General features: G+C 43.2%; 1 protein-coding gene across 1 annotated transcript in view; it reads left to right on the top strand.

Moving 5' to 3' along the window:
• Nucleotides 1-26,519, top strand: part of LOC145392963 (putative protein-lysine deacylase ABHD14B) — a 226,954-nt gene that overhangs the window by 102,242 nt on the left and 98,193 nt on the right. Inside the window, exons 4-5 of the mRNA XM_080267258.1 lie at nt 19,735-19,906; nt 26,230-26,450. Coding sequence (XP_080123384.1) covers nt 19,735-19,906; nt 26,230-26,450 — 393 coding nt within the window. The remainder of the gene's footprint in view (nt 1-19,734; nt 19,907-26,229; nt 26,451-26,519) is intronic.

The following is a 26,519-nucleotide window of genomic DNA, read 5'->3' as shown; positions in this document are numbered from 1 at the left end:
TGGCTGAAAGATTTTCTCTCTTATTATCATAACGTTCCTTAAGCCTTACCTACGATTATTTCCGGCATAATGGAAGAAACTTATTCATAATTAGGGTGCATGTTACATTAGCATTTAAACATATCAGCGAAAACATCTGAGATGAAGTGGCAGGCCGCCTAACTGTTTGAGATGGTAGAGGAGGGTCGTGAAAACATACCAGTGACCTTCGTTCCCTTCCCATAATTGTTCGCAGTTTTTTATAGCTCTCCCTAACCCAACATCCCTGACACTGATACAGTAAGGGATTGTTTGAGGCTGACAGCTATGATGGGGTTAATGGAATGCATTATTGTTTGTATTAATACTCTCTTTCACACATACAGTACACTTAAGAACGAACAAAAGAATGAACAGTAAATGTAAGAGGAACAAATAAACTATGCTCTGTCGGTTTGAAATGTGTTGGGAAGCGCGATATCTAACGAAGAATGCAGAACTGAATGCTAACTTTCGAGAACACATGATTTTTTTTTTTTTTTTTTTTTTTTTTTTTTTTTTTTTTTTTTTAGCAGACATTCTTGTTTCATTTCGTTCCCTAAAACTAGGAAACCCATTACTTTTCGTCTAAGTATGCAGCCTAAAGACTTCACCAATTCACTTCATATTCCTCCAGTTTGTTTTCTGTGTTTTTCTATTTTGAAGGTAGTAAATTACCTTCTTTTGCTGAAAGATTTTCTCTTTTATCACGGAAGCCGTACCTACGATTGCTTCGGGCATAATGGAAGAAACTCATCGTACACAAAAGTGGATTTAGTTTTCCAATTTCCTAACTGGAGCCCAGGTTAGATCAGGTTAGGTTAAATTATTAAGTAGTTAAGCAAGGTTAGGCTAGGTCAGGAGTATCAGTTGCCTCACCAAACTCCACCCTACCACCCTTGTGATCGAGTTGTGAGCAGGAGGTGTGGGTGGGGGCAGGGTGAGCAGACTATCTCTGGTTTATCCATGCCTCTCTCCCTAGCAACTGGATGCTTCCTGTTTAAACCGGAGCTATCGTACGGATAATTCTATGAACCATTCAGTCCCGGCCCAGGTATACTGAAAGCTGGATAATCCGAGCCTGGATAATCGAGCTTCCACTGTAAATTGAATCATGTTATGTGTGTTTATCACGTGATTTACATTCAGTAATGTTGTAATATAGGTGGAAAATCACTCCTGTCATGCATGCTCAGAACCAATTTAATTTTTTCCCATTAGTTATTCAGTTCATATTGGCAAATTCCAGTTTGGCGAGTTTTTTTTCGCACCTATTTCTCACCAAATGTGAGAGTTCGCTGTAATATGTGTAAAAAAAATCCGCATCCACATCCGCAACTACGGACATGCAGGTAAAAATAATCCGCATTTGTGTCCGCGTACGCAAAAATTTATATCTTAACCTCCGCAGTTTTATCCACAACCGCATTTTATGAGAAATAGATATCCGGCTCTGCCTCCGCTTCTGCAGAGCTCTAAAATTTGGTATCCTGTACATCACTACCGTACAACTGCAAAACATTCCACAGTCCTTCTCTGTCCACTTTGGTGTATGCTTATTCCAGATCCATGAATGCCATAAACACCTTATGGTCCTTCTCACAAGCCTTCTGTGCTATCTGTCTCACTGCAAATATTTGATCCACACATCCTCTGCTACTCCTAAAGGCACCCTGTTCATCATTCACTAGGACTTCTGATATCTCACTTACTTTCAGTATAATAATTCTTCCATATACCTTCCCTACCACACTCAATAAACTTATGCCACGATAATTCTTGCACTCATTTAGCAGACCTTTATTTTTGTTCAGGGGTACAATCACAGCCTTTTTCCACTCTGCAGGCACAGTTTCACTCATCCATGCCTTCTTACATATCTCCAATAAGCACTTCATTCCACTCTTTCCACTACACTTAATCATCTCTGCATACACCTCATCAACCCCAACTGCTTTCCCATTTTTCAGCTGCTTCACAGGATCCTTCGCCTGTGTGAGTGTCACATCTCCTGGCACTGCATTCCTTCTTTGCACACCCCCAAAACCAATCATGTTTACAGCTGCTCTGCTCTCTCTATTCCCATTCATCAGGCTTTCAAAATATTCTTTCCATCTGGTCTTTACTTCACTCCCGTGGGTTAATAATCTACCCCCTACATCCTGCACACCATCACATTCCTTTCCGCTTTCACTTCTACATGTCCGCACCTCCTTCCAGAATAACTTCCTATTTTCACAGTTGTTTGCATTCATTTTTCTTCCAAGATCATCATTTACCTCCTCCTCTTTCATCACTAGTCTCTCTACATGCATCTTGCCCTCATTATAAGGGAGTATATATATCAACATTTTTGCATCATTGACTGAATTGATTTATGAATACAGTAATCACTCTAATATCCGGACGCCCGATAACCGAACATCCCCACTACCTGGACCTTATCGTCCTGGGATCAAAAAAAAAAAAAAAAAAAAAAAATCGATTTTTTGCCGTCCGTAATTTGAACTTGCCGTGCGCGCCGCGGGAGAGCATTGTTTTGGTTCGTCATTCCTCCGACGTCCGATAGAGCACCGCTGCATCCTCCCCACTTCCCGCCTGTCTCTCACCGCGACTGGACCTACGCTCTTCGCAATGGCTGCCCACGTGTTCGCTTTTGTGGTGGTGCCGTACTTGCTGCAAGGCCTCCTGCTGCTCTCGGCCCTCCTCTTAGTGTGTATGATGATGGCCCTGCCACCTGAGAAAAGGAAGAGAGTGGTGTTGACTCTGGAAAAGAAGAGGGAGATATTGGAGAAAGTTGATGCGGGTTGGTCTTCTTCATGCATTCTCTGCGAGTATAACCTGGCCCGGTCGACTTTGTTCGATATCAAACGTTCCCGAGACAAACTCATGCAGTACACGGCTGACTTCTCGTCGAGAAGCAAACGCAGCGTGGAAAGGAAGGTTATGTTTACCCCCAAGTTTGCAGAAATCGACCGATCCATGTTGATTTGATACCGACAGCAATGTGCAGCTGGTGTGATGGTACGTGGAACGGAGCTGAAGGCTGCTGCTGAGAAGTTTGCAAGGCTTCACGACGCCCTAGACTTCAAGGCATCCGAGGGTTGGCTCTTCGTGTTCAAGTTGCAACATGGCCTTACTAACCGTAAAGCACATGGCAAAGCATTGGACGCTAACGAGGATGGAGTTGACGAGTTTCGGCACAAGGTGAAAGGCTTGATCGACAGGGAGGGCCTCGCTCTCGGTCAAGTCTATAACGCAGACGAAACTGGCCTATTCTATCGCTCGCTGCCAACGAGCACTCTAGCCGAGGAGACGGAGAAGCGTGTACCTGGCCGCAAGCTTTCTAAGGAACGGATATCTGCTTTGCGTTGTGCCAGTGCTAACGGCATGCACCGGCTTAAGCCCGTTGTTGTTGGCCGTGCACAGCAGCCTCGGTGCCTTCGTGGGGTGATGGATGTCCTTCCTGTCGTATGGTACCATTCTTTGAAAGCATTGTTCACAGCTGTGATTTTCAAAGACTGGTTTCACCGTCACTTCGTCAAGGAGGTCATCCAGTACCAGACGAAGACACTGGGAATCCCTCGCGACCAGGTAAAGGCTCTCCTTCTGCTCGACAATGCACCTGCCCACCCGTGCGACAAGGACTTGGTTGCTGAGAATGGCCGTATTAGGTGCATGTTTCTGCCACCTAATACGACTGCTCTCATTCAACCCATGGACCAAGGAGTGATCGTGGCAACAAAGCGCCTGTACCGTCGGAAGTTCCTGGACGAGGTGATGGTTGTTCTTGAGGACGAGGACGAGCGCAGGGAAGGACGTGACACTCGAGGCAAGCGGACTTTGGAAATCCTTCGCCGCTACAACATCAAGTCTGCGCTGTACAGCTGGGCTAGTGCATGGAAGGAAGTCCCTGTGAAAACTCTTGAAAATGGTTGGTCTCGTCTGCTTCTCGGAACAGATGTGGAGTACGATTTTCTGGGCTTTGACGTGGATGACTTCCATGCACGGCTACGTACGCACGGCGACGTTGTTGATGTGGACGATGTACGTGAGTGGTTGGACGACGACGAGGGCGATCCTGGGTATCAGACGTTGTCTGATATCGAGATCGCGTCTTCGGTTGCTGGTGTCAGTCCCGAACTTGAAGATTCCGACAACGAAGGCGACGATGATGCGGACTCCTCTCAGCAGGACACTACTCCAGCCATCCCCAAGCTGAGCGCACTCCGGGAACATCTAGAGTTCGTCCTAGACTACCTGGAACACCCGGACTGCAACAGGGAGATGGGGCCCTTGGGACTCGTGGAGGAAGTCCGTGCTTTCAGGCAGCGCATCATCAATCGCCAGAATCGTTGGTCCTTGCGTCAGTCAATGATTGACAGTTTTTTCAGGCCCGTGACCCCCGCTGTGCCAAGCCCTGGCTCCACTCCGTTGCCTCCCCAAGACAGGCCCTCATGCTCCGAGCCACAGCCCAGCACATCAGCTACAGTGGAGTCACCGCTCGACGTGAGTTTGCGGCTTTCGTCAGAGTCTTCTGCAGTCGGTACGCCATCACCACAACCCAGCGATGCACCCCTTGGTCGCCTGCCAGTGATACTCTCGGACTCTGACAGTGAATAAACAGCAAGAACTTCTCCACTAGACCACACGGGAATTTTGAGTGTTGTGCAGTGAAAAAAACGGTGTGTTGTGTTAAGGTTTTCAAGTTGAGAGAAAAGACTCAGTAGAAAAGAAATTTAACGTAACTAACCTTCTTTGTTTTGGCTTTGGAAAATAAAAAAAACTTGGGAAAAGTTAATGTGCAACACAAAATTAAAATGGAACATTATTTGGACTAAAGTGAACACTGTGAAGAGAATGGACTTCTGTGTGTTATTGACTAAGTTCAGTGCAAGACTTCAGGAAGAGTGTACTGCAAGTGCTTCAGGAAATCGTTCTTACTGTCAGAGTCCGAGAGGAGGCGGTTATTCATCGAGGTGGCCAGGGACTTGCTGTAAGTAGGCAGAATGTTTCATACTGTACTTTTTTCCATACTATACTTACCAGAATGTTTCATACTGTACTTTTTTCCATACTATACTTACCTCATGCATGTGCAGTAGGAATGTGTTTTTCAGAGTTAGGCTAGGTTAGGGTCCATAAGTACCAGAATGTTTATTAATGTATGAACATACTTCTAAACCCTCATTTTATGTTTCTTTTGCATTTATTTAAGTCATTTATGTGCCTTATTGGTGTGATTTGGGTGTTAAATAGGTGCTATGCATGTCCAGAGGGAGTTGTATAGGTGTTTCCTTGAGTTAGGGTCCATAAGTACAAGTCCATAAGCTGGGGCCCAATATCCAGACGAAACCAATATCCGAACCTACCGATGGCTCTATTACTCCGGATATTGGAGTGATTACTGTATTTCAAGGTTGCTTTCAGTGTTCTGTATTAATGTCAGTACGGCATCATTTCAGTAAGATGCAACATTCTATAATGCAACATTTTACAATTCATATGTAACGAATACAGGTAGGTTTTCCTTGTTATCATCGGGGGTTACGTTCCTAAGGTGCTGTGAATATGCAAATTCCATTGATACCGATTTTTAAAATGTTCGCCTGTTCATATTCATCATATAATTCGTATGCAACCACTCATATATTTAAGTTAACTTGATTTTTAATTGCTAAAAATGCCTTTCCTCTATGCTTCTGGTAGTATTCCAATTACATGTCATAAATCATACAGAGCCATGTCAGACGTTGCAGATTTTTGGATGATGATACACTACTCCTTCTCAGCCACTCAGGGGAGGGTGTAACCCCAAAATAAACACCATATCCTGCTGTATAAATATCTAAATGTATAAAAAACTAAAACGACCCTAAATAAAGTTTTCCTGATGAAAAAGCATTACAGTATACAATCTGGTCTCGTTATATGATTTTGTTATGTGATTAATCATCTATCTATCTATATACCTATATACCTAGGCTGCTTCCCCCAAGGAAAGGGAGGTAGCCGAGACAGGACGACACACTCCCCAATAACTCATCCATTCAAATACATTCATTCGCATCTTAGCCCCAAGGGGAGAATGGACAGATCCTCACCGCACCACACCGCACAAGGGTCAACTGCGCAATGCAATCAGTGACATCTGCAGCAGGGCCCGACAGCAGAGCTGGTTTACCCCTGCCACATCATAACAGACCCATCCCCTTACCCGCACCTGACCTGACTAGCTGATCAGACCAAATGCGGGAGAATATCCCCTCAGGGCTGCATCATCACTTATTCATTCACAATTTCTCTCCATTTATTTCTGTCACGCACAGCCACTCTTCCTTGCTCAACAGACATCCCTCTCGCATCCAGTGCTCTCTTCACACTGTCCATCCATCCTATTCGTGGTCTTCCTCTCAGCCTTACACCTCTCACATCAGACCTAGTTATTTTTTCACCAATCGCTCATTATCCATTCTCTTCATATGCCCAAACCATCGCAACACCCTCTGCTCAACTCTACCAGCCATCTCCCGAACAACTCCAGTTCTCCTTCGCACTTCATCATTTCGCACTCGATCCATACACGTCACTCCACACATACTCCTCAGACATCTCATCTCCATTACATTCAAACTTTTCCTCTCTGCTACACGCATATTCCATGTTTCAGCCCCATATAACGCAGTCGGTACCACAACACCCTCATACAACCTTCTCTTTACATCCATTCTAAGCGAACGACATCTAAACACTTTTTTCATTCCTCCCAGCACCTTTCCTACTTCATTTATTCTGAACTTCACTTCTGCATCTATTCTTCCATCCACAGCAACATGTGACCCTAGATATTTAAAACACTCTACCTCCTCAAGCAACTCGCCATTCAAAGCTATATTCATCCCCCTACCATCTACCAACCTCGTACACTTCATCACTTTACTCTTATTCTCATTTACTTTCAATTTCCTCCATTCACACACCCTTCCGAACTCCTCTACCTACTGTCTCAATCTCTCCTCTGAATCAGCCACCATTGCAGTATCATCTGCAAACAGCAGCTGCTTCAGATTCCACTCTCCACAATCAACATTCACCAGACTCAGACCTCCACCTAAAACTCTTGCATTCACCTCCCTTACAACACCATCCATGTAAATATTAAACAACCAAGGCGACATCACACATCCCTGTCGCAGCCCCACTCTCACAGGAAACCAGTCACTCACAGCATTTCCCACTCTTACACATGCTCTACTATTTACATAAAAACTTTTCACCCCTTTTAGTAACCTACCATCAAGTCCATACAATCTTAAAACAGTCCACAAAGCCTCCCTATCACTTCTATCATACGCTTTTTCTAAATCCATGAATGCCCAAAACACATCCTTGCCTTTCGCTAAATACTTTTCACACACTTGTCTCACAGCAAACACCTGATCCACGCATCCCCTCCCTCTCCTAAAGCCACACTGCTCATCACCAATCACTCCCTCTGTACCCTCTCTAACTCTGATAATTAACACTCTACCATAAACCTTACCTACAACACTCAATAGACTTATACCCCTAAAGCTAGTACATTCATACTTATCACTCTTGCCTTTATACAACAGGACCACACAAGCACTTGCCCAGTCAATTGGCACCATACCTTTCACAAAGCACACATTCAGCAATCTTACTAACCAGTCAACAATGGTCACTCCACCACCTTTCAGGCATTCCACAGCACACCCATCCATACCAGCAGCTTTCCCTGTTTCCATCTCCTTTACTGCCTTCTCCACTTCCTCCTTCATGATCAAAGAATCATTCAACTCTCCCAACACATTTATTCCCTGCACCCTTCCATCTGCCACAATCTCAGCCACCCTGATAAATCAAATGTAATTCCCTTTTTCAGAATAATGTAAAAAAAAAAAAAAAAATGATCGCTATTTTGCTAGAATGATATTTGGGATGGCTGCCTCTGAGAATGTCGTGCAGACACAGTGATTCATACATGCTGACAGTCAGCCTTCAGAGCCAAGATGGCCGCCCATTTTTGCATTCACTGTGATCATCTGTATTTCGTTCCATTTTGTGTATGAAAAGCCACTGTTGCTGGATAACAGTGCAAGTACTTAACAAGTACTGTAGTGAAGTGTACAATATTAAGTGAAATGATAAATTTTTGTTTGTGAAGAACTGAAACTTGTGACTTGAAAATCATGTCAGCCTTAAGTTATTACAGTAATCTCTCAGTTTACGTTAGAGATGTGTTCCTGAAGAGGTCGCGTCAGGCATTTTCACGTAATTTTAACATACCAGTAATTATTTCATAAGAAATAAAGTTTAATGGATATGTTCTTCAGCTGCTGCAAGCATGTACATATATTTGGCTTCCTTATCGTACATGTACCTGTACATTAGGTGTATAGTTTACTCCAGACAGTTGTATGAAAGAATATTCACCCATGCACACAAATAGGCACATAACACCCATGCAAACACACCGAGTTGCTGACTAATCTTCTCGGGAAGCAACGGTAACACACTCTGTTGTTCTTGTTTTGCAATGTGACAAATTAACAAATAAGTGGTCAATTACTGAATCAGCACTTTTAACTGGAAATCATATTAATTTTTACCACCATATAGGTTCATACACACCTAATTATCCAAAATCTGGTTTCAGAATTGTGCCTAATATAACTCAATAAAAAATCTGGATTCAGAGTGAAAACATCCTAAGTTAGCCAGTATTTCCCCTTTAAATCTCCAAAACACCTTGGCAGATTTCTATTTGGCATAAATATTTATTTAAAGTGCAAATAAATATTTGCCTTTTAAATCAATGTTTATTTAAAATAGAAGTCTGTCAAGGCAGGTTGTTAAGCAAAAGGTGAAATTCTTCTGCTAACTTTAGCAATTTTGTGCTCTGAATGCCGATTTTTTGATAAACACTGTAACTAAATCAAGCTCAGATTTTTGAAGGATTTTAGATAATAAGGTGTGTATGAACCTATATGGTGAGAAAAATTATATTTTCCAACTGAAAGTGCCAGTTCAGAAAATGACCATAGATTCTGTAATTCATTGCACCCCGTTGTTTTGATGTGCAATCCAAGTAGCTAGCATCATCTTTGACCTATCCATTTGCGAGCTATGTGTGTTTGTTGATTTTGTGTTGATAATGGGGTTGCAGCCTTAATCCTGGCATGAATTTTGCTGGCACTATCACAATTGGGCGTAAGTTACTCTCACTCAATCCAGCATCATGGCTATGCACCAATGTCTTATGGCCTTTATTGTATCACTTCAGTACATCAAGTTTCTTCAAACTCAGTGCCTTCCATTGTCTCTTGGATGCAGTACCAGCTTTACTTTCGCTAGCTGGATGCTTACCAGCCGTGATTAAGTCTAGCAAGATTGTGTACAAAAACAAACAACTGGCAGGGCTGGAAGGATTTCAAGTCAATCCGGCCCAAAGTTTTTCCAACCCTAGTTATTTCGGCCTCCCACCCTAGTCACTTCGGCCTCTCACCCTAGTCACTTTGGCCTCTCACCCTAGTCATTTCAGCCGCTCACCCTAGTCATTCTGGCCTCCACCCAAGTCATTCCGGCCCTCTCACTATAGTCATTCCCGCCACCGTGGTTACCTGTGTACTATATGATAAGTAAGGATAATTTTTTTTTTTTTATGCTATAGAAAGTTTATTTTTGTGTAAACTCAATAGTTAGGCCTACATTTACTACAACACATAATACAGTACCAGGTTGAATTCACAAGGATTTAAGTTGTAGGTCCAGTCAGTCGGCAGCAGGTTTTCAGCTGTTGTTCTACGGTGATCATGCGTTTTTCATATCTTTGCCACAGAATGAAGACGCATCCTTGGAGAAATCGATATGTCCACCGCTGATTCCGAGCAAGTTTGCCATCCATCACTAAGCGTGCCTGAACATTTACATTCATGACTTCTTTCAGAGTAGAGAGATTAAAACATACACTGGAATATGGAAGCTATCTGCACAACCATTCAGGCATCTGTGGTAGCCCTCTACATTATTACTAGTCCTGACACTGCCTGAAAATGCACCAGTCACATGGTGACCACAGCCCACTAATCCATGTTCCTCACACGTATGTCGTGAAGTCCAAACAGGGTCCAGCAGGTGCACGGGACTCCAGATGACAGAAAGTTCTTGAAATATGTTCATCCAGGAGAAGGGGGAGGGCCATTACTTGATGGATTAAGTCCCTTGTGGGGCGATGGTTAACATAAGGGACTGCAAGTGCTAACAACTGTACTTTCCCCCACACAGACTGGTTCCAGCGATATTCACAACCCTGTATTTTAACCGTTGGGAAGATGGATCGAACTGCCGACCATAACGGCATTTCAAAATCCATTGTAAATTTTTCCACATTACACTCTGGAATAAGTCTAAGGAGAGCATTAAGAACCTGTTTATCTTTTTTCCTTTTTGCTGACATTAATGTGAACAAGAAATGAAATTTGCATGACATTTCCATCATCCCCTTTCACAGAGGCATGGACTCCAAATGGTTGCTGGAATGGCTTTCGTACCACATGGAATGTGGCATCCATGTACCAGGTCTTTGCATTTTTTAGTGGCTTAAGTTGCTCACTGGTGGTGAGCATCAAGTGGCGTGCACCATTGAAAGTAGTCCCACTGAAGAAACTCCTTTGGGATGTAATTGCTCCCCAGAACAAAGTCTAAAGTCTTGGGCACAGTAGTCTGTTTTTTTGTCATAAATGATTTATGTTGCAGTCAATGTAGGCTGGATTTAAGCAGTGTCACTTGCTTCAGTCTGGGTCATGGCTTGGCCCACAAGAGTAGCGGCAGACTTGAATAGATTATCCTTCTCCCTGGCCATGGACTTGGTAGTAGCAGTGACTTTGGCCCTCACAGCAGCACTTGGCTGGGCTGGGTGCACGTGAGAATGGCCCTCTTGGGTGAAGGAACAGCTATCCTGGGTGACAATAGCTGGACAGGTCAGGGCCTTGCTCCGCAAGTTGCAACGCTAAGTGCCCTTGCCAGGAAGTTGCACTGTTTTCTTTCTGAGGGTCTTCTCAATGTATGTATACCCTAAAGAATCTACCAATAGAGTGTTCTCAGCTTTAGTCGAACCCTCTGTGACTTCATAAGTGATATAGTACTCCTTCCCTGTATCAGGAAAATCATCTATAGGGTCATCTGGCATCACGTCTTCTTCACAGGGATGCGGAATGGCTGGTCTGGTGCTGATATCTTGCGCTGGCATATCTTTGATCTCATCGGTCTCCAGGACATCATCCACATGAGTGCTCTCAGTGACAGGGGGATCGGGAATTGAAATGACATCATCTGGAAATTACAGAATTTGCATGTCAGTGTAGTATTTTATTGATTTTTCCCAAATAGCAATGTATCTAACACACCTCATTCACCTTGAATTCCAGCTTCTGTGGTAAACATTCACCAATGATGAATATACTTTATGTGAAATGCGCACCTGTGGGCTCACAAAGTTTATGAGTGGATGGGCGGTCACAACCTTGTGCACTGTGATCTCCCATGCTATGAATACAGGTATACCTCTGTTTAACAGAGTAATTGGTTAGGTAAAACTCTGTCGTTAGGTGGGGTATCGTATATCGGGGTACTTTTAACATGTAAAGTAATAGGAAGCATTTATCAGCCTCGGGTTTCCCCCCAAACCAAGTCCAAAACCCACTCGAATGAGCCCCAAAACATTTTTAAAGCCAATCTAAATGGCCTGACAGCTGTACAGGAAGCTGTCTTGAGCCTAACACCTGTAAATAACTCACTAAAACCAACATATAAATTCTGAAAATCATAAAAAATAGGTTAGAAAATATCAAACACCTCTCATCACTTACTTCTTGTAAGTCTATGTCTGGCCCTGGTCATCATCCTTGCTATCCCTCCCAAGGCTAGGGGACATGTGGTGCTCCCTAGCACTCATCCTCCTCAAAGCCCTCAAATCCCATCTCCGTGGCAGTGTCAGAGGGAGGGGGGAAGTATGTCAAGGTGAGGTGATCATAGCAGGAGAGTGATGCACTGGCTCTGGGGATGGCGATGGAGTGCAATGTGATGACTCAGGCAGTGCCGATGGGGTGCGATGTGATGGCTCTGGGGGTATCGATGGAGTGCGATGCGATGACAGAGGAGTTGGTAAGAGGGAGAGCTGTGATGACCGGTGAAGTGGTGAGGGAGACTGCTGCGATGACTGATGAGGTAGCAATGGAGCGAGATGAAGTGACTCACATCGTGGCGAGGGAGACAGAGACAGTGGCCAAAATGGTGAGGAAGATGGAGGCTGGGGCAAGGAAGGCAGCGATGGAGTGGCAGAGTGCCTTAGTGGAGACACTGGTGAAATGGGAGATGGGGATCTGCTGGAGGTTAGGTCCAGCACTTGGGGCCAAGCACATCCTTGGCAGCAGGAGACCCTGGGTGTTTCTCTGCTGATTGATGGCAGGGGAGATGCTCTGCTTGTTGAAGATTGGGGAGATGCTCTGCAGGTTGAAGGTTGGGGAGATACTCTGCTGGTTGAAGTCTGGAGAGATGCTCTGGTCTTCAAAGGCTGGGGAGATCCTTTGTGGCTTGCTGGCATGGTGGGGGCCTATTTGAAGAAGGCAGTGATTGTAGTCTGCCTGGTCGCCCTTTTCTTTTCCTCCAGCATTGTCCTATATACCTTCATCCCCTCTTCCAGTCGATTAGCTGTGTCCCTGCTTCGTCCTTGGAGAGGGTCGTGTGTGCGCATCAGTGCAATGATCTCGTCCAGCTTGGTCAGCATTTCCCTCAGAATTGTAATGTTGAGGGCTCGCACTTCAGGGATGACATCCTCCTTCTGTGCCTCCTGGTGCACCTGCTGAATCTCCATATTGAGGAGCTCCCCCATGCTGAGCTCCTCCCTGTGGCTTTCCAGGACCTCCTCCACGTCCTCCTCGTCGACCTCCCCGAAGCCCACCTCGTGCGACAGTTTCACAATGTCCTGCCACACACGCTGCACTGATGGAGCTTTCACACCCTCTGGGAAGCCAGTGAAGGAGTGCATGCACTCTGGCTACAGCTTCCGCCACCCTCTGTTCATGGTGTGCTGGCTAACTTCCCACCACACTGCAGTGATGTTCTCTATGGCATTGCATATATTATACCCTTTCCAGAACTTCTGCACTGTCGTCCTGTTGTCACTGTCACAGGCCCTCACCAACTGCTGCATAGTGCGGTGGAGGTAATACGCTTTGAAAGTAGCAATCACCCCGTGGTCCATGGGTTGCAACAAGGACATGGTGTTGGGGGACAGGAACACCACTTGATTGTTGCTTGCCCATTCCTTCATTATGGGAGGGTGGCTAGGTGCATTGTCTACCACTATGAGAAATCTGTTGGCTAAGTTCTTCCTGGAGGCATACCTCTTGAGGATATGAGAGAGGTAAGAGGGAAAATACGAAGAACAGACATCAGAAGTCAGCCAGGCCTTCTTGCTGGACTTCTAGATCACCCCAAGATTTTCTTTCACATACCCCACCAGAGCCTTGGGGTTCCCGGAGTGGTAGACAAGGAGCGGCTTCAACTTGATGCTGCCCTCAGTGTTGCCCCCCAGCAGAAGTGTAAGCCGGTCCTTCGAGGCCTTGAACCCTGGCATAGACTTTTCCTCTGTTGCAAGATATGTCTTGGAGGACATTCCCTTCCAAAAGAGCCCAGTCTCATCAAAATTCAAGACCTGCTTGGCACTGTAGCCACCCTCCACAATGATGCATTTCAACTCATCAGGAAACACTGCCACCACCACCTTATCTGCACTCGCCGCCTCACCGTACATTTTCACGAGGTGGAAATGAGATACTTCACCAGATCCTGTTTCAGAAATCTGCCACTAGGTTCACTTCCGTCGCCCAGCTCTGGTGTGTGGTAGGCATTGAAAAAGTAGCCAGTGCTTAAGTACTTTTTAATTTTGACACAAAGTAAAACACACCACAACATGTTTTACTCATCAAATTACTCAGATGGCATGATATGCTACAAAGAAATTACAATATAGGAGCCTTTTGATTATATATAATGTATTGTAAGTGTCATTTTGTAAACTTAGGTTTCGTCAGTTTACTCATCTCTGTAAGATAACATAGAGACAAAACTTAGGCAATTTTACGAGAACCATCCATAAAGCAAGATAACAGTGATTAAAATATTTGTCATTCGTAGTATCCAAAAAAAAAAAAGATGTGTAGCCACAGATTTGGCAGCACCTTTCGATATGCTGCCCTGCCTGACGTATGACTTTTCATAACAATACGGACCTGTTGGATGTCTTGATCATCTTAGTAGCCTAAGTCTGACATAAAGAATTCTTTTAAATGTTTCCCTGGCTCCATTGCACGGTTTAGTACATTTACACTTAAACTCTTCATACTCTGCTATGGTTATAGTGTCGTACCGCTCTGCCGTTTGTTTGGATTAATGTGTTTGATTCACCAACTAAGCAGTCATTAAGTACATTATTTTCAGTGGAACAGCTTACTTCTTTAAAGCATGCTAAAACACACACATCAGAAGTCCTGAAGGTAATCTCCTTTTACTAACTGCACACAATTTATTCAAATATATGTAAATAGACACGCACTATTTTAGTCCCCAAGCTAAGAGTCTGAGAGCCTGGTTATTCTTTCTTTACAGGTATGTATATATGCACTCGATTGAATAGGAAAAAAGATTCCTATAAATAGGAATATTATTATAAACTTAGTATTAGGTACAATTTCATAGGTCTTTAACCCTTTAACCGCGGGTGTCATTCCAGAATGACGTTGCAAAAACTGGACCAAACCGCGGGTGTCATTCTCGAATGTTTGTGAATATTTTGAATACCCCGCGTTTTTTCCGTGCGCCAATTGTTTCAAGGGAGAGTAGCTATTAAGTTCTTTCACTCCAGCCGACCCCCACCTCCCTCTTCCCCCCCCCGGGGCCCCACCTCCCACCCCCTGGGCCCCCCACCCCACCCCTGACCAAGCGCGCATCAGTATCTGTCCAGCTGTGTGAGTGACAACACATGTTGATGTGGCAGTGAAGTGCAGGCAATTACAGTGCCTTTTACCTGTCTCAGTGAACACAGAGTGGGTGTTTATCGTATGTGCAGTGTTCATATATGTTTATAGTATTATTATCAGAATGTGATTCGCATTTGGTAATGGTGTGTGAGCGAAAAATAGTGATTACAACACCGCTGATGTGGCAGTGAAGTGCAGGCAATTACAGTGCCTTTTACCTGCCTCAGTGAACACAGAGTGGGTGTTTATCGTATGTGCAGTGTTCATATATGTTTATAGTATTATTATCAGAATGAGGTTGGCATTTGGTAATGGTGTGTGAGCGAAAAATAGTGATTACAACACCGCTGATGTGGCAGTGAAGTGCAGGTAATTACAGTGCCTTTTACCTGCCTCAGTGAACACAGAGTGGGTGTTTATCGTATGTGCAGTGTTCATATATGTTTATAGTATTATTATCAGAATAAGGTTGGCATTTGGTAATGGTGTATGAGCAAAGGTAATGATGTGTGAGCGAAAAATAGTGATTTTACACCCCTCACTTCTAACGGCACTGCCCGTCCTGTGAAAGTCAACAAAGTCATGAAACCTACATCAATGGAAAGCTGAAGGTTAGTACTTTCTAATGGTACCTTATTTTTTTCTCTAGCTTTATTCTGTGCAGAGTTATTAAGGTTTAAAGGTTTGTTTACATTTGGCTGAAACCCCCGCGGGAGAGGACAGTCAGACCAAAACAATACCCGCGGTTAAAGGGTTAAAACCCTGCAAAAATATTTAATCGAGGCTGGGGGACGCTAGACCACCTGGTGGCAGACCTCTGAAACAGGGTTTGGGGAAGCCTCTAATTAGCTTGCCTCTTGAAGCAGGCAAACCAGCCATGGCAAGCCTTGAAGGTTTCGCTTGCATCAAGATCCCACCTCATCTTGATTTCTTCCCATAGTGAGAGAGCATTGGTACAAAGACAGTAATCTCTCCAGTATCCAATGTATTGGAGCCAAAGGCATGTCCAGAAAGTGGTCCCATCTGGAAAGTGGGCCCCTGCCTGATGGACTGGTACTTAAGAACCCTAACCCAGCCAAACTTTGAAAGCCACCTAAATAACTTCCTACCGGGCATGCATAGCCTGTTTAAACCCATTTAAGACCCTGTTCACACCAATAATGGACATAAAGTGTGAAATAAATGAAAAGGAACCAGAGAATGAGGAATTAGAAGTGAGTATGGAAAATATTTAGCGGTGTACACTGTACTTACAGCACGTCTGTGGCTGCCTTCTCTAAGGCTTTGGCAGTGGTGAAAATGCTCTTGAAGCACGCACAGTAATCTAATGTTGTGCTGCACTTAATTCTGTGCACTGTGAGTTATAATTGTTTAACACTGCACATTCTGTTCTTAATTTCACCACGGCAGTTTCAACCGCCAGTTTGCACTCCGCACTTAATCCTTTGCACTGTGAAATCTAATTTCTTAACACTGCACAACACTGTAAATTCCCATGTGGTCTAGTGGCGAGGTATTGCAGTTTATTCACTGTTTATTCACAAAAATGAGCACATGCGGCATGCATTGCGATGAGCATCTACTCGAGATGGCAGTTAGGCAGTAACTGGTGAGGGGGAGGAAGGAAGGGGTGAAGGGGCTGTGTTTAAACACAGCTGCCCTGTTTGCAGCTGCGCAGCATTTTCAAATTACGGGTGGGAAAAAATTCAGATTTGGGGGGATTTTTTCTTTTTTTGGCCATTTTTGGGTTCTGAAGGTCCAGGCCCACAATATCCGGTACATGGGGAGTCCGGAAAATGGGCGTCCGGAGAGTACAGGGATTACTGTAATTGCCTGGTTCGTGGGTGCTTTCTTCCTTTCTGATTCTACACCTACTTGTGGAGCATCCGCTCCAGCTCCTCCATCACCGGCTCTCTCTGATGAGTGATACAGTAGGCTGATAAGGTTGCAGCCTGCTCAGCAGCAGCCTTAATGGCCTCCCCCTTCTTGATGATGATGGAGACGGTCAACTGGGCCAGGTGGAGAGCCAAGATGATAGTACACGCACCCTCCCCTTTTTCGTGGCGCCTAAGAGTATCTAGTTTGACTTCTAGAGACAGAGTTTTATGCACACTCTTCGTAGGAACATCATCAGCACCAACACTAGCAGGCCGCTTACCACCCCAACTAGGGCCTCCACTAGCACCACCACTGGCCCCACCATGTGCAGCACCCTTATCAGACATGATCACACTTATTTAGGCCAAAAATCACACAAAATTGCACACCACACACAGTTAATATCACTGCTGTCCTCACATCATTGCTTGTACTTAGTTATGATGCACTGTGGTAGCGGCTAGCGTAACACTGGTGATGCAACACCATGCATGGTGGGCAAGCTTAAGAGAGTTCCTTACGCTGAGATGGCCAGTGCGATAAGAACGGTATGGGTAAGCGCGGGGTGAGCAGTGACTGGAGATCATAGGAAGCAGGAAATACAGACAGAGGGACCCCCATTGCTAAGCCTGGGTATTGCACCTAGGGATATCATATTTTGGGGTATACCTGTAGTTAGAGAGATGTATAATCTTTCAACTAACATAAGAGCAGCATTTCAGTACATGGATGAGGAGATAATGGAAAAATTGGTAGTGGTCATGATCCGCCCCAGGTTGGAGTATGCGGCAGTAGTGTGGTCCCGACATAAAATGAAAGATATAAACCATCCACTCACTCGATGTAGTGCTGCTGTCGGGTGTCTGCCGTTTCCTCTCCTCTATACTTCTTTCCATCCATGCTCTTCTGTCTTCCCTTCCGTCATTCTTTCTTCATTCTTTCCTCTTCCTTCTGCCTGTGGGTGACTACACTGAGTGATAAGCCAAATGGTTTCCTGTACACCAGGAAACCATTTACTATGCTGACTGGCAGCCATATAACCAAATTTTGGCACATGGTGGTTTAGTGGGTAATTATTGCTCTCCAATTGGATTGAGCCAGTGAGGGTTTATATCCAAGAGATGGTTGGGGTTGATTACTCATGTAATGCGACTCAGGGATGAGTGAGGCAGGTCACTTTCATCTTAAATGTCAAGACCTACTGCTTAGCCTCGGGCTCCTACGCTTCTCATGGGGCACTATAGGAATCGATGATGGGTAGTTGGATGGATAAACAAGATCAAGAGAATACAAAAAACAGCAGCCAAGATGGTCCCTGGCCTGGCAGATCTGTTGTCTGGGGAAAGGCTGGAAAAACTATATTTGCCTACCTTAGAAGAAAGGCAAGAGAGGGATGACATGACTGCAGTGTTCAGGGCCTTGATGGGAGTAAAAAAAAAATTACAGAGAAGACCTATTTGTGTGGGATGGGGGAGTAACAAGAGGACATGGAAAGAAACTGAAAAAACCAAGTTGCTTGAAGGATGTCAAGAAATATAGTTTTCCATATAGATGCATAGACCTGTGGAATAGCCTGGACAAAGAGATTATCCAGTCTAAAAACTTAAACAAGTACAAAGCAAAATTTGACTTACTGAGAAACGGAGATGGGACCCCTCGATCGTAGCTCATTTCCTGTATATCTCAACTTTGTAAATACATGAAGTCAAGTATCTTAAGTAATTCAGACAAGGATTTGTATATCTGAAAATTAAAAGATCAGTTCCAGTACAGTATCAACCCTCTTCCTTATATCCATATCACACATGAACTCCCCCTCTGGGATTAAGGTGTTTGGCTGTGTATGGATAGATAGATAAATAGGCGAGTGGTAATGCACCCATTCCTCAGCTTTGTCAACCTGTTAAGATTTCTGTGGCCACCATTTCTAATGCCTGTATAGTGACATAAGTGGGTCAGTGTCTTTTGCTCTTGTTGCCTCCAAAATTCTCTTGCTGTGGGTGAAAAATTGCTTTTTGGGTTTGCTTTTCATTATTTAAGGAGGCAATGGGTTCACTTGTTGGAGTGCCACCTGTGGTACCAGTGATGATGTCCTGTGAGTCTCCCATCACATGTAGGAAGACTGCTGAAGCTTGTAGCTAGACTGAATTTGAAAGTGGGAGGAGACATAGCAGGCAGAGGAAGAAGTTTGATATGGTAGGTGAATGTGTGAAAATGTGCTGTGTGGATTTTTAAGATACCATTTGTAGAAAGTGACAAGGAAAAAGCCAAGTAGATGAAGTATTGAAAGGAATTGCATGTAACAAGAATGTAGAAATTGACAAATAGGCTGAACAGGTGAAGTATTTAATGGAATTACACCTGATGGAATACTTTTTTTTTTTTTTCTTTCTTTTTTTCTTTTTTTAAATGCTGGTCAGCAGACTGGCAGTATCATGCAGTTGTAATGATGTGACAGAGCAAAGTTGTGGGAATGGTATTAGTTTGACAGATGGGATGAAGCATGTCAGTGGCACGAACAAAAGTGAAAGGGTACACTAATTGAAGATTTCATGGAATGCATTAATGATAGACACTCTGCGTGTTTGGGGGCCCCCCTCACTTATGCCTATAATATTGAAAACTCACTCTGGATGATGATGATATATTTTATGTAAGTCATGGTCTATGGATATAATACAGTGCAGATGTGTCTTTAATGTATATCATTTGCTGATTTTCAGTACCTGCCATATTAAGGAAGTGTGATCTCTTACAATCAGTCTGTTTGGTGTAGGGTGCAAACACTTTCTATCGTGAAGCGGGTCCCCCTGAAGGTGTAAGCTGGAGTGGGGAGGCAGTGGTGCTGCTCCATGGGGCTGCCTTCCAGTCCAAGAACTGGCTGGAGCTCAACACCATCAATACACTTGCTGCCATGGGTCACAGGGTTATAGCCATTGATCTCCCAGGTAAGCTTTAGCCATTGTTGCCAGTACCAGTACTGTATTACTGTATATAGTAGTCTTCAGTATCTAAGTGCAGTACAGTAGAACTCCACTTTTCTTAGAGGTTGTGCACCAGGAAAATTATGTTGGTTGTAAATAAAGAAGCTTGGCTTGGGGCAGAGGATTCAGAAGATTTCTGATTTATAATAATTAAAACTGAAGCTTAGAGTTAATGTAAATTATGTAAAGATAAAGAAGAATAAAAGGATCATGCAAAAGTAACTTAGTGGCAGACTTCTTGTTCAGCAAAGTGCATGCAGTAATGTCAGTGCCCATAGCAGAAAGTTGAGGAAACTGTTGAACCACTTTGATAATTAGCAATGGTGTGATACATTGAGTCATTTGTAACATGGAGAATAAGTCTTTTTGTCAAGTTCTGTTGTGTTAATTCAGGAAATAACTGAAAATTTTTATTTGTCAAATATATAAAAATGGCAAATGTATGAAAATGCCAGCTGGTTTGAAAAAGTGAAGAGGATAACAGAACATCTGTGATCACAGAAATGTGGTAAATACTGGTACCATATATATCCCACAACTGTAGCAGATAAATGTTTTTGTGTGATAAATGTTTTTGTGTGCTGTACTGATAGTTTTGTTGAGGCATTTTACCTTCATATCTTCATATTCCTTTGCACATCAGCTTTGAACATAACTTACTTTTTTTTCGCATTTACTGCAGCACTGTATACACAAACTTATATTCACAGGTTCTAATTAAGTAGGTATTTTAGTGAGCTGCAAGTTGTTTGGTGCCATGTGCTTAATCAGGTACATTTTGTAAGAAACTTATCCTCTACATTTATAGTCTGATTGAATCTGGGGAAGTGCCCAGTTAGGTTTTTCTATCAGCCATTACTCCAAGGAGGCACCTGTAGGGAGACAGTTACAAATCTATTTACATTATTATAACAACACCTCATATTTGGTTTTGTGAAGTTGCATGAGAGTCCTTTAGCACATAAAGCCTAGGTGATGGGTGCTGTGACTTCATAAATCACCCTAGGGAGTGGGGAAACCATTCCACAGGTATCTGATGAAATGTCTTGGCTTAAAATGAACTGTCAAGGGCAAGTACTCTACCATCAGCCAGTCTCATAGGCTGTCTGACCTACTCCCTCTCTCTCTCTCTCTCTCTCTCTCTTGACCCCAGAAGAATTTTTCAGCCTCATAGACTGTAGGAAACCTTTTAAAGGCAGTATTGGACCACTTAAGAATCAGGCAGGTATAATTAAAATTTCAAACTTGGATATGGCCAACATGATCCCATGCTTTCTCCTGGGAATCAGTGGACAGGGGATGACCATGTCTGAAGAACCTCCAGACTACATTATCCTCATGCACCTTTCTTGCTCTTTCAAAGATGCCTCTTCCTCTTTTTACTCTTTCAGCAGTGTAATGTTTCACTCTTCTTCCACACCAAATCAGGTCTGCCGCTAAAATTAGTGCCCTTTATCTTATTTTCGTACAGTTTATTTTACACCCTAACTATGCTTACATGTCCATACCATTTCAATGTAATCCTCTTTATCCACTCAGCAGTTCCACACCTCACTCCTATACCTTTTTTGTCCACTCAATAATTCTTTAAAATTTCACTGTTTCATATACCCTTCTTCCTTCCCATGCCTACAGCTGATATGAAAGGTCACTTCAGTAACTTGCAACCTTGGCAGCTGTCTGTCATGCACTGGCTGCAGAACACTTTCATGCTGAGTGCTGTTAACCTCCATACTAACTCTTCTACCCATAAAAATACCACTAACCTCTCAAATGACTCCTCTCCTTTGAAGTGATCTCCTTAACCTCACCCAGTATTTTACCATATTTTTACAATGTTGCTCCCAAATACAGGTACATAAAACTATCACCCTCCTTAAGCATTTCACCTCTCATCTGGACCTAACAGTTCATTGTGTTTCTTTGTTGTATTGTCTACTGCGTGCCAGAATCTATTGTCATATTCTTTCCTTTCACATGCCAGTATCTTTTTTTTTCTCCACTTTCACCATTAACATTCATTCTGTGCAGACTCTAACTCTGTCAGATTTATTCATTACCTTTTGCAAATCACTCACTTTCTGCCATCAAAACTGCAGCGTCAGCATACATGCAAGTTACAAGACTCCATTTATTGCTTTTTAACTTCAGTTTCACTCCAGTTCTTGCCATCCTCACCTTCATGTCTCTGATTATTCCATTCATTTATATAGTAAAGAACCATGGTGACATAACACATCCAAGTCTCACACCTACAGTAGTGCTTAAAAGATTAACGAGCTTCTTCCCCATCTTCACACCTGTAGTACTAACCTCATAAAAAGATGTAGTTGTCCTCAGCACCATATACTCATATGCCTAATGCACTCCACAATCCTTCCCAGTCCTTTCCATCTTAAACTTCTTCAAACCCATAAATGCAACAGACAGCTTATTGTTCTTTTCGCTGCACCTCTCCACTGAAGTCCCCCACTGTAAATATTTGGTTTGTGCATCCCCTGCCCTTTCTGAACCCAACTTGTTCGTCATCTGTGCCATCTTCTGTTATGCTGTGCTTTGTCTCTATAAGCACACTACCATACAAGTTTTCCTGGTAAGCTCAATAAAGTTGTCCCTCAAGAATTCTCACACTCGTCATTACCTGCTTTTCTTATATACAGTGCAATTATCACCACCTCTCCAGGGTCTTTTGGTACTTCCCCCATCCTGTGCCAGTGTACTCACGTTGATTCTTATGCTGATGACCTCATCACCATCACTGGGACAATTATATAGTTATACCAAAAGATGTTGGCAGTTCTCTAATCTTGAGTGTCTCGAGAGGGAAAATGAGGAGTCAGCCACTAATGCTATTCACATTTTATGATGATCACATCATTATTCTGGCCACTACAAGTTAGTAGAAGAAAAAACACTTAAGTCCCAAGGCCCTTGTATGCTTCCCAGGACCCTCATTTGTGGAAACTGGTGTCCATACGTGAGCAGTTGTTGCTTCTGCTCCTCACTTCACCATATATAAGTCTCAGAAAAAATGGAGTACCTAGGTGTTCCATTGCATCTATGATAAGGAGATTGTTGGAACCATGTTACATGATGCATGATTTAAACGATTGGATGGGAACAGTGATTTTGAAGTAAGGTCACCATGCCCAGCTTGGCACCTTAACCAGAGACAAGAAGCAGTGCATCCCTCACCATAGTTTTATCAAGAGCCTCAGATGCTATTTTTCCACTCGCCATTTACAATGCTTAGGAGGTGGTGTAATTGGTTCCAAGTTTGATACTGAGGGTGCTTCCAAAGTCACTCACTGTAAGTGAAAAAAATTAGTTTTTGGCTTTTTGCAAAAGCTCTGTTTTTCAGGCTCCCAAACAGTTTTTCACTCATTCTGAAAGAGGAGACACCTGACTGGCTTTTCATACCTGAATAATTCTTTCTCTTCCTTTCCACTTCACCATGTGGAAATGGAGCACCCAGTTATCTAACTTAAAGAGATGGTGGTGATGGTCTGGGCAATCTATGGAGCTGGGTGATTGTGGAAAAACAGTACCGAGTAGTTCTTTCATAGTGCAGACACTTCATTTCAAAACTTAGTATGGGTTTCTCTGCTGTTTGTGGTTATTTCTGGGGTTACAGCATCATTTATCTTCCCTTTATGTCTTGGAATACCCTTCTACAATTCCACAAAATGCTTGCTGATATCTTAGTAGAGGGATTCTCAACCCTGTCCCATCAGGTGCCGCCTTTCCTTGTAATACGAGAGAAAATTGGGCTTTTTATCATGCAAAAATCTTGATTTTACAGTAGATTAATTTGTTGGACAGCCACGTATGAGAACATAATATTCACTAATTACTGTGGCTGAATCAGCATTATTTATATAATTGCATATGATACGTTTTGTTTAATTTATAAAGGCTCCAACATGCTTGCATGTGTCAGCCTTGGTCACCTAGTGGCAGCTCTCCATTCTGCTCAGTCTTGGGCAGCCTCCTTATTCAGTTCCATATCCCTGAGGTCACATTATATGAACTTATCTCAGATCTTTTTTGGTTTGCATCTCATAACCCCAGTGGAGTAAAAAGTTTAGTGAGTACAGTGCAGTCTCATACAGTGATCACTTTTTAAATGCCATCCACTTGGACTGGAAATTGTGACAGGCAGGAGCCCCTCCAAGTTGTTATGTGTTTTCTATCTATCTATCTATTGCCAGATGCCTCAAGCCCATTTTGGGTGGCTACAAACAAATTGCCTCCTCTTCGTCCTGTCCCCTGTTGTTTCACTGCCCTGCTCCCAACTCACACCCCCCTCTTTCATATACCTCTCCACCCCATCCCTCCATCTCATCCTCAGCCTCCCCCTCCCTCTTCCCCCCTCCACCTCACTCACATACACTCTCTTCATCAGTCTTTCACCCTCCATCCTCTCCACATGGCCAAACCACCTCAGTGTGTTCCTCATAACGCTTCCTATCACATCCACATCCACACCACAACGCTCCTTTATATCCTCATTCGTCAGCCTGTCTCTCCATGTGACTCCACAGGCTCCTCTTAAATAACTCATTTCCGCTGCTCTCACTCTTGACTTGTGTCCTTCCAACAACGTCCAAGCTTCACTTCCATACGTTAGAGTTAGTATCACAATACTGTCGTGTAGTAACTTTTTCACTTCCATGCTCACTTCCCTGTTTCTTATCACTGCTTTTAAGGAACCGGCAACCTTTCTTCCCTGCTGTACCCTTTCAAGCACTTCACCCTCCAAACCTCCATCCTTACTCATCACACTACTGTAACTTGCAATACTGTACTTTGGTGATAGAAACTCCTTGTACAAACAGCTAGATAAGGAGTTTATTACAAGCTCACAGTAAAATAGTCTGCCCGTCTTGGCTGCCTGCTAAGAACTGATGCAATAATGCCTTCTTCCCAGGCTTCAGGTCCTGGGAAAGCATGCTAAGTCAGCAAGTTTAGTGGGGGCATGTATGCATTGGGGGGGGACATATATACATCGGGGGTAGACATATTGTGGAGGGGGTACACTACCCAAGTACTTAAACGTACTCACATTTTCCAATTCCTCACCATCCAAGCTCGCTGTACATTCACTGACTTCACCTCTCTCAAAGACGATCACTTTACTCTTCCCTACATTCACCTTTAGATTCCGTTTCTTACACACACTCCCAAACTCATTCACCAAGCCTTGCAGCTCCCCTTCGTCTTCACTCAACAACACAGTATCATCATCATTATGTGTTTTATGACCATTTAATCAAAGTCCAGTATTCAGACCTCCAAATCTGGCCTCCAAGGGTTGTAAATGTCACCTCCACCCATCCACTCACATCAGGCTTTATGTGTCAGTAGCCTTGCTTTTTAGCCTTATTAAAGAAGAAAAAAAAGTCAGGTAATATCTGCATTCATCAGTTTTTCATGTTCCATAACCTGGTAGACATTAAAATTTAGTGGTGCATTGCTGTTGTGGGATGAGAGGATGAGCTGGAAGAAGGGAAGCTGTTGCTATGTGTGGAGGGAAACTAGAATTAGAAGAGGAACTTTGAGCCTGATTTTGTGGTGGATAATCATTATATTCCCATAAGATCTGTTATTTACATCAAGGCAAAAAACTGCAAGGTGATGAGTTGTTAAGAATGAAATTACACATGATCAGCAAGTAGACCATATGAAAGTTTCGTTAAAAGTGGGATTCTACTGTACTGACAGTAATGCAACAGTTTTAGTATTCACTAATTCAGTTTAACTCGTTAAATATTGTAATGTTCAGGAACGTGCTGAGTGGAATTATGTTAAATGCCTGTGTGTGAGATTGGAGAGTGCTGAATTCATGAAACATAAAGGGAAAAAGATTAACTAGGTTTTTCATTCTTAGATCATTTGCTAACTGATGGTTAGGATGATATTTTTTATATACTGTACTTGTTCCCTAAAGAAATGGACTGATAAAATACACTATTACTTCTGATTGTGGGGGAGGGAGTGCAAGATTAGGTTAAAGTATTTTCAGCAGTAGTCTATGTTATAGCATGATTTTTCCATTTGCCTAGTGTATTTTTGCATGTCATGGTTTTTTGCTTTTGTTATTATTATTATTATTATTATTATTATTTTGTTATTGGTATTATTTTTGCTGTTGTCTTTTAGCATTTTTTCTGTTAGCACAGTTGTGCAAATAGTAGTTCATAGTTTACTTAATTTTTGTCTTGCATCCTTCACTTAGAATTATATATTAATATTTTTGCATGTCTTAATTGTGTGTGTTGTCCAAGGCTATGGGCTGTCTGGAAGTGCCCAGGCAGGAGACCCAGCAGACTACCTGAATGCTGTTATGACTAGCTTCAAGGTCACTAAGCCGATCCTGGTTTCACCGTCCATGAGTGGAAGCTTCTCGATCCCGTACATCATCAAATATCCCCAAAGCCTTGGGGGTTATGTGCCTGTTGCTCCTGTCAGCTCACAGCTGATCTTGGCAACAGCCTCCAGTGTAACAGTAAGGAAAAAAAATCTAGCATTTGTTATAATGTCAATCTGTCTATCTATTTCCAGACGCCTCAGTCCC

The sequence above is a fragment of the Coenobita brevimanus genome, chromosome 23 (genome assembly GCF_032717465.1).
Source record: "Coenobita brevimanus isolate Jiangsu-jjx chromosome 23, ASM3271746v2, whole genome shotgun sequence".
Lineage (NCBI taxonomy): Eukaryota > Metazoa > Arthropoda > Malacostraca > Decapoda > Coenobitidae > Coenobita > Coenobita brevimanus.
This window is presented reverse-complemented; position numbering and strand designations above follow the sequence as displayed.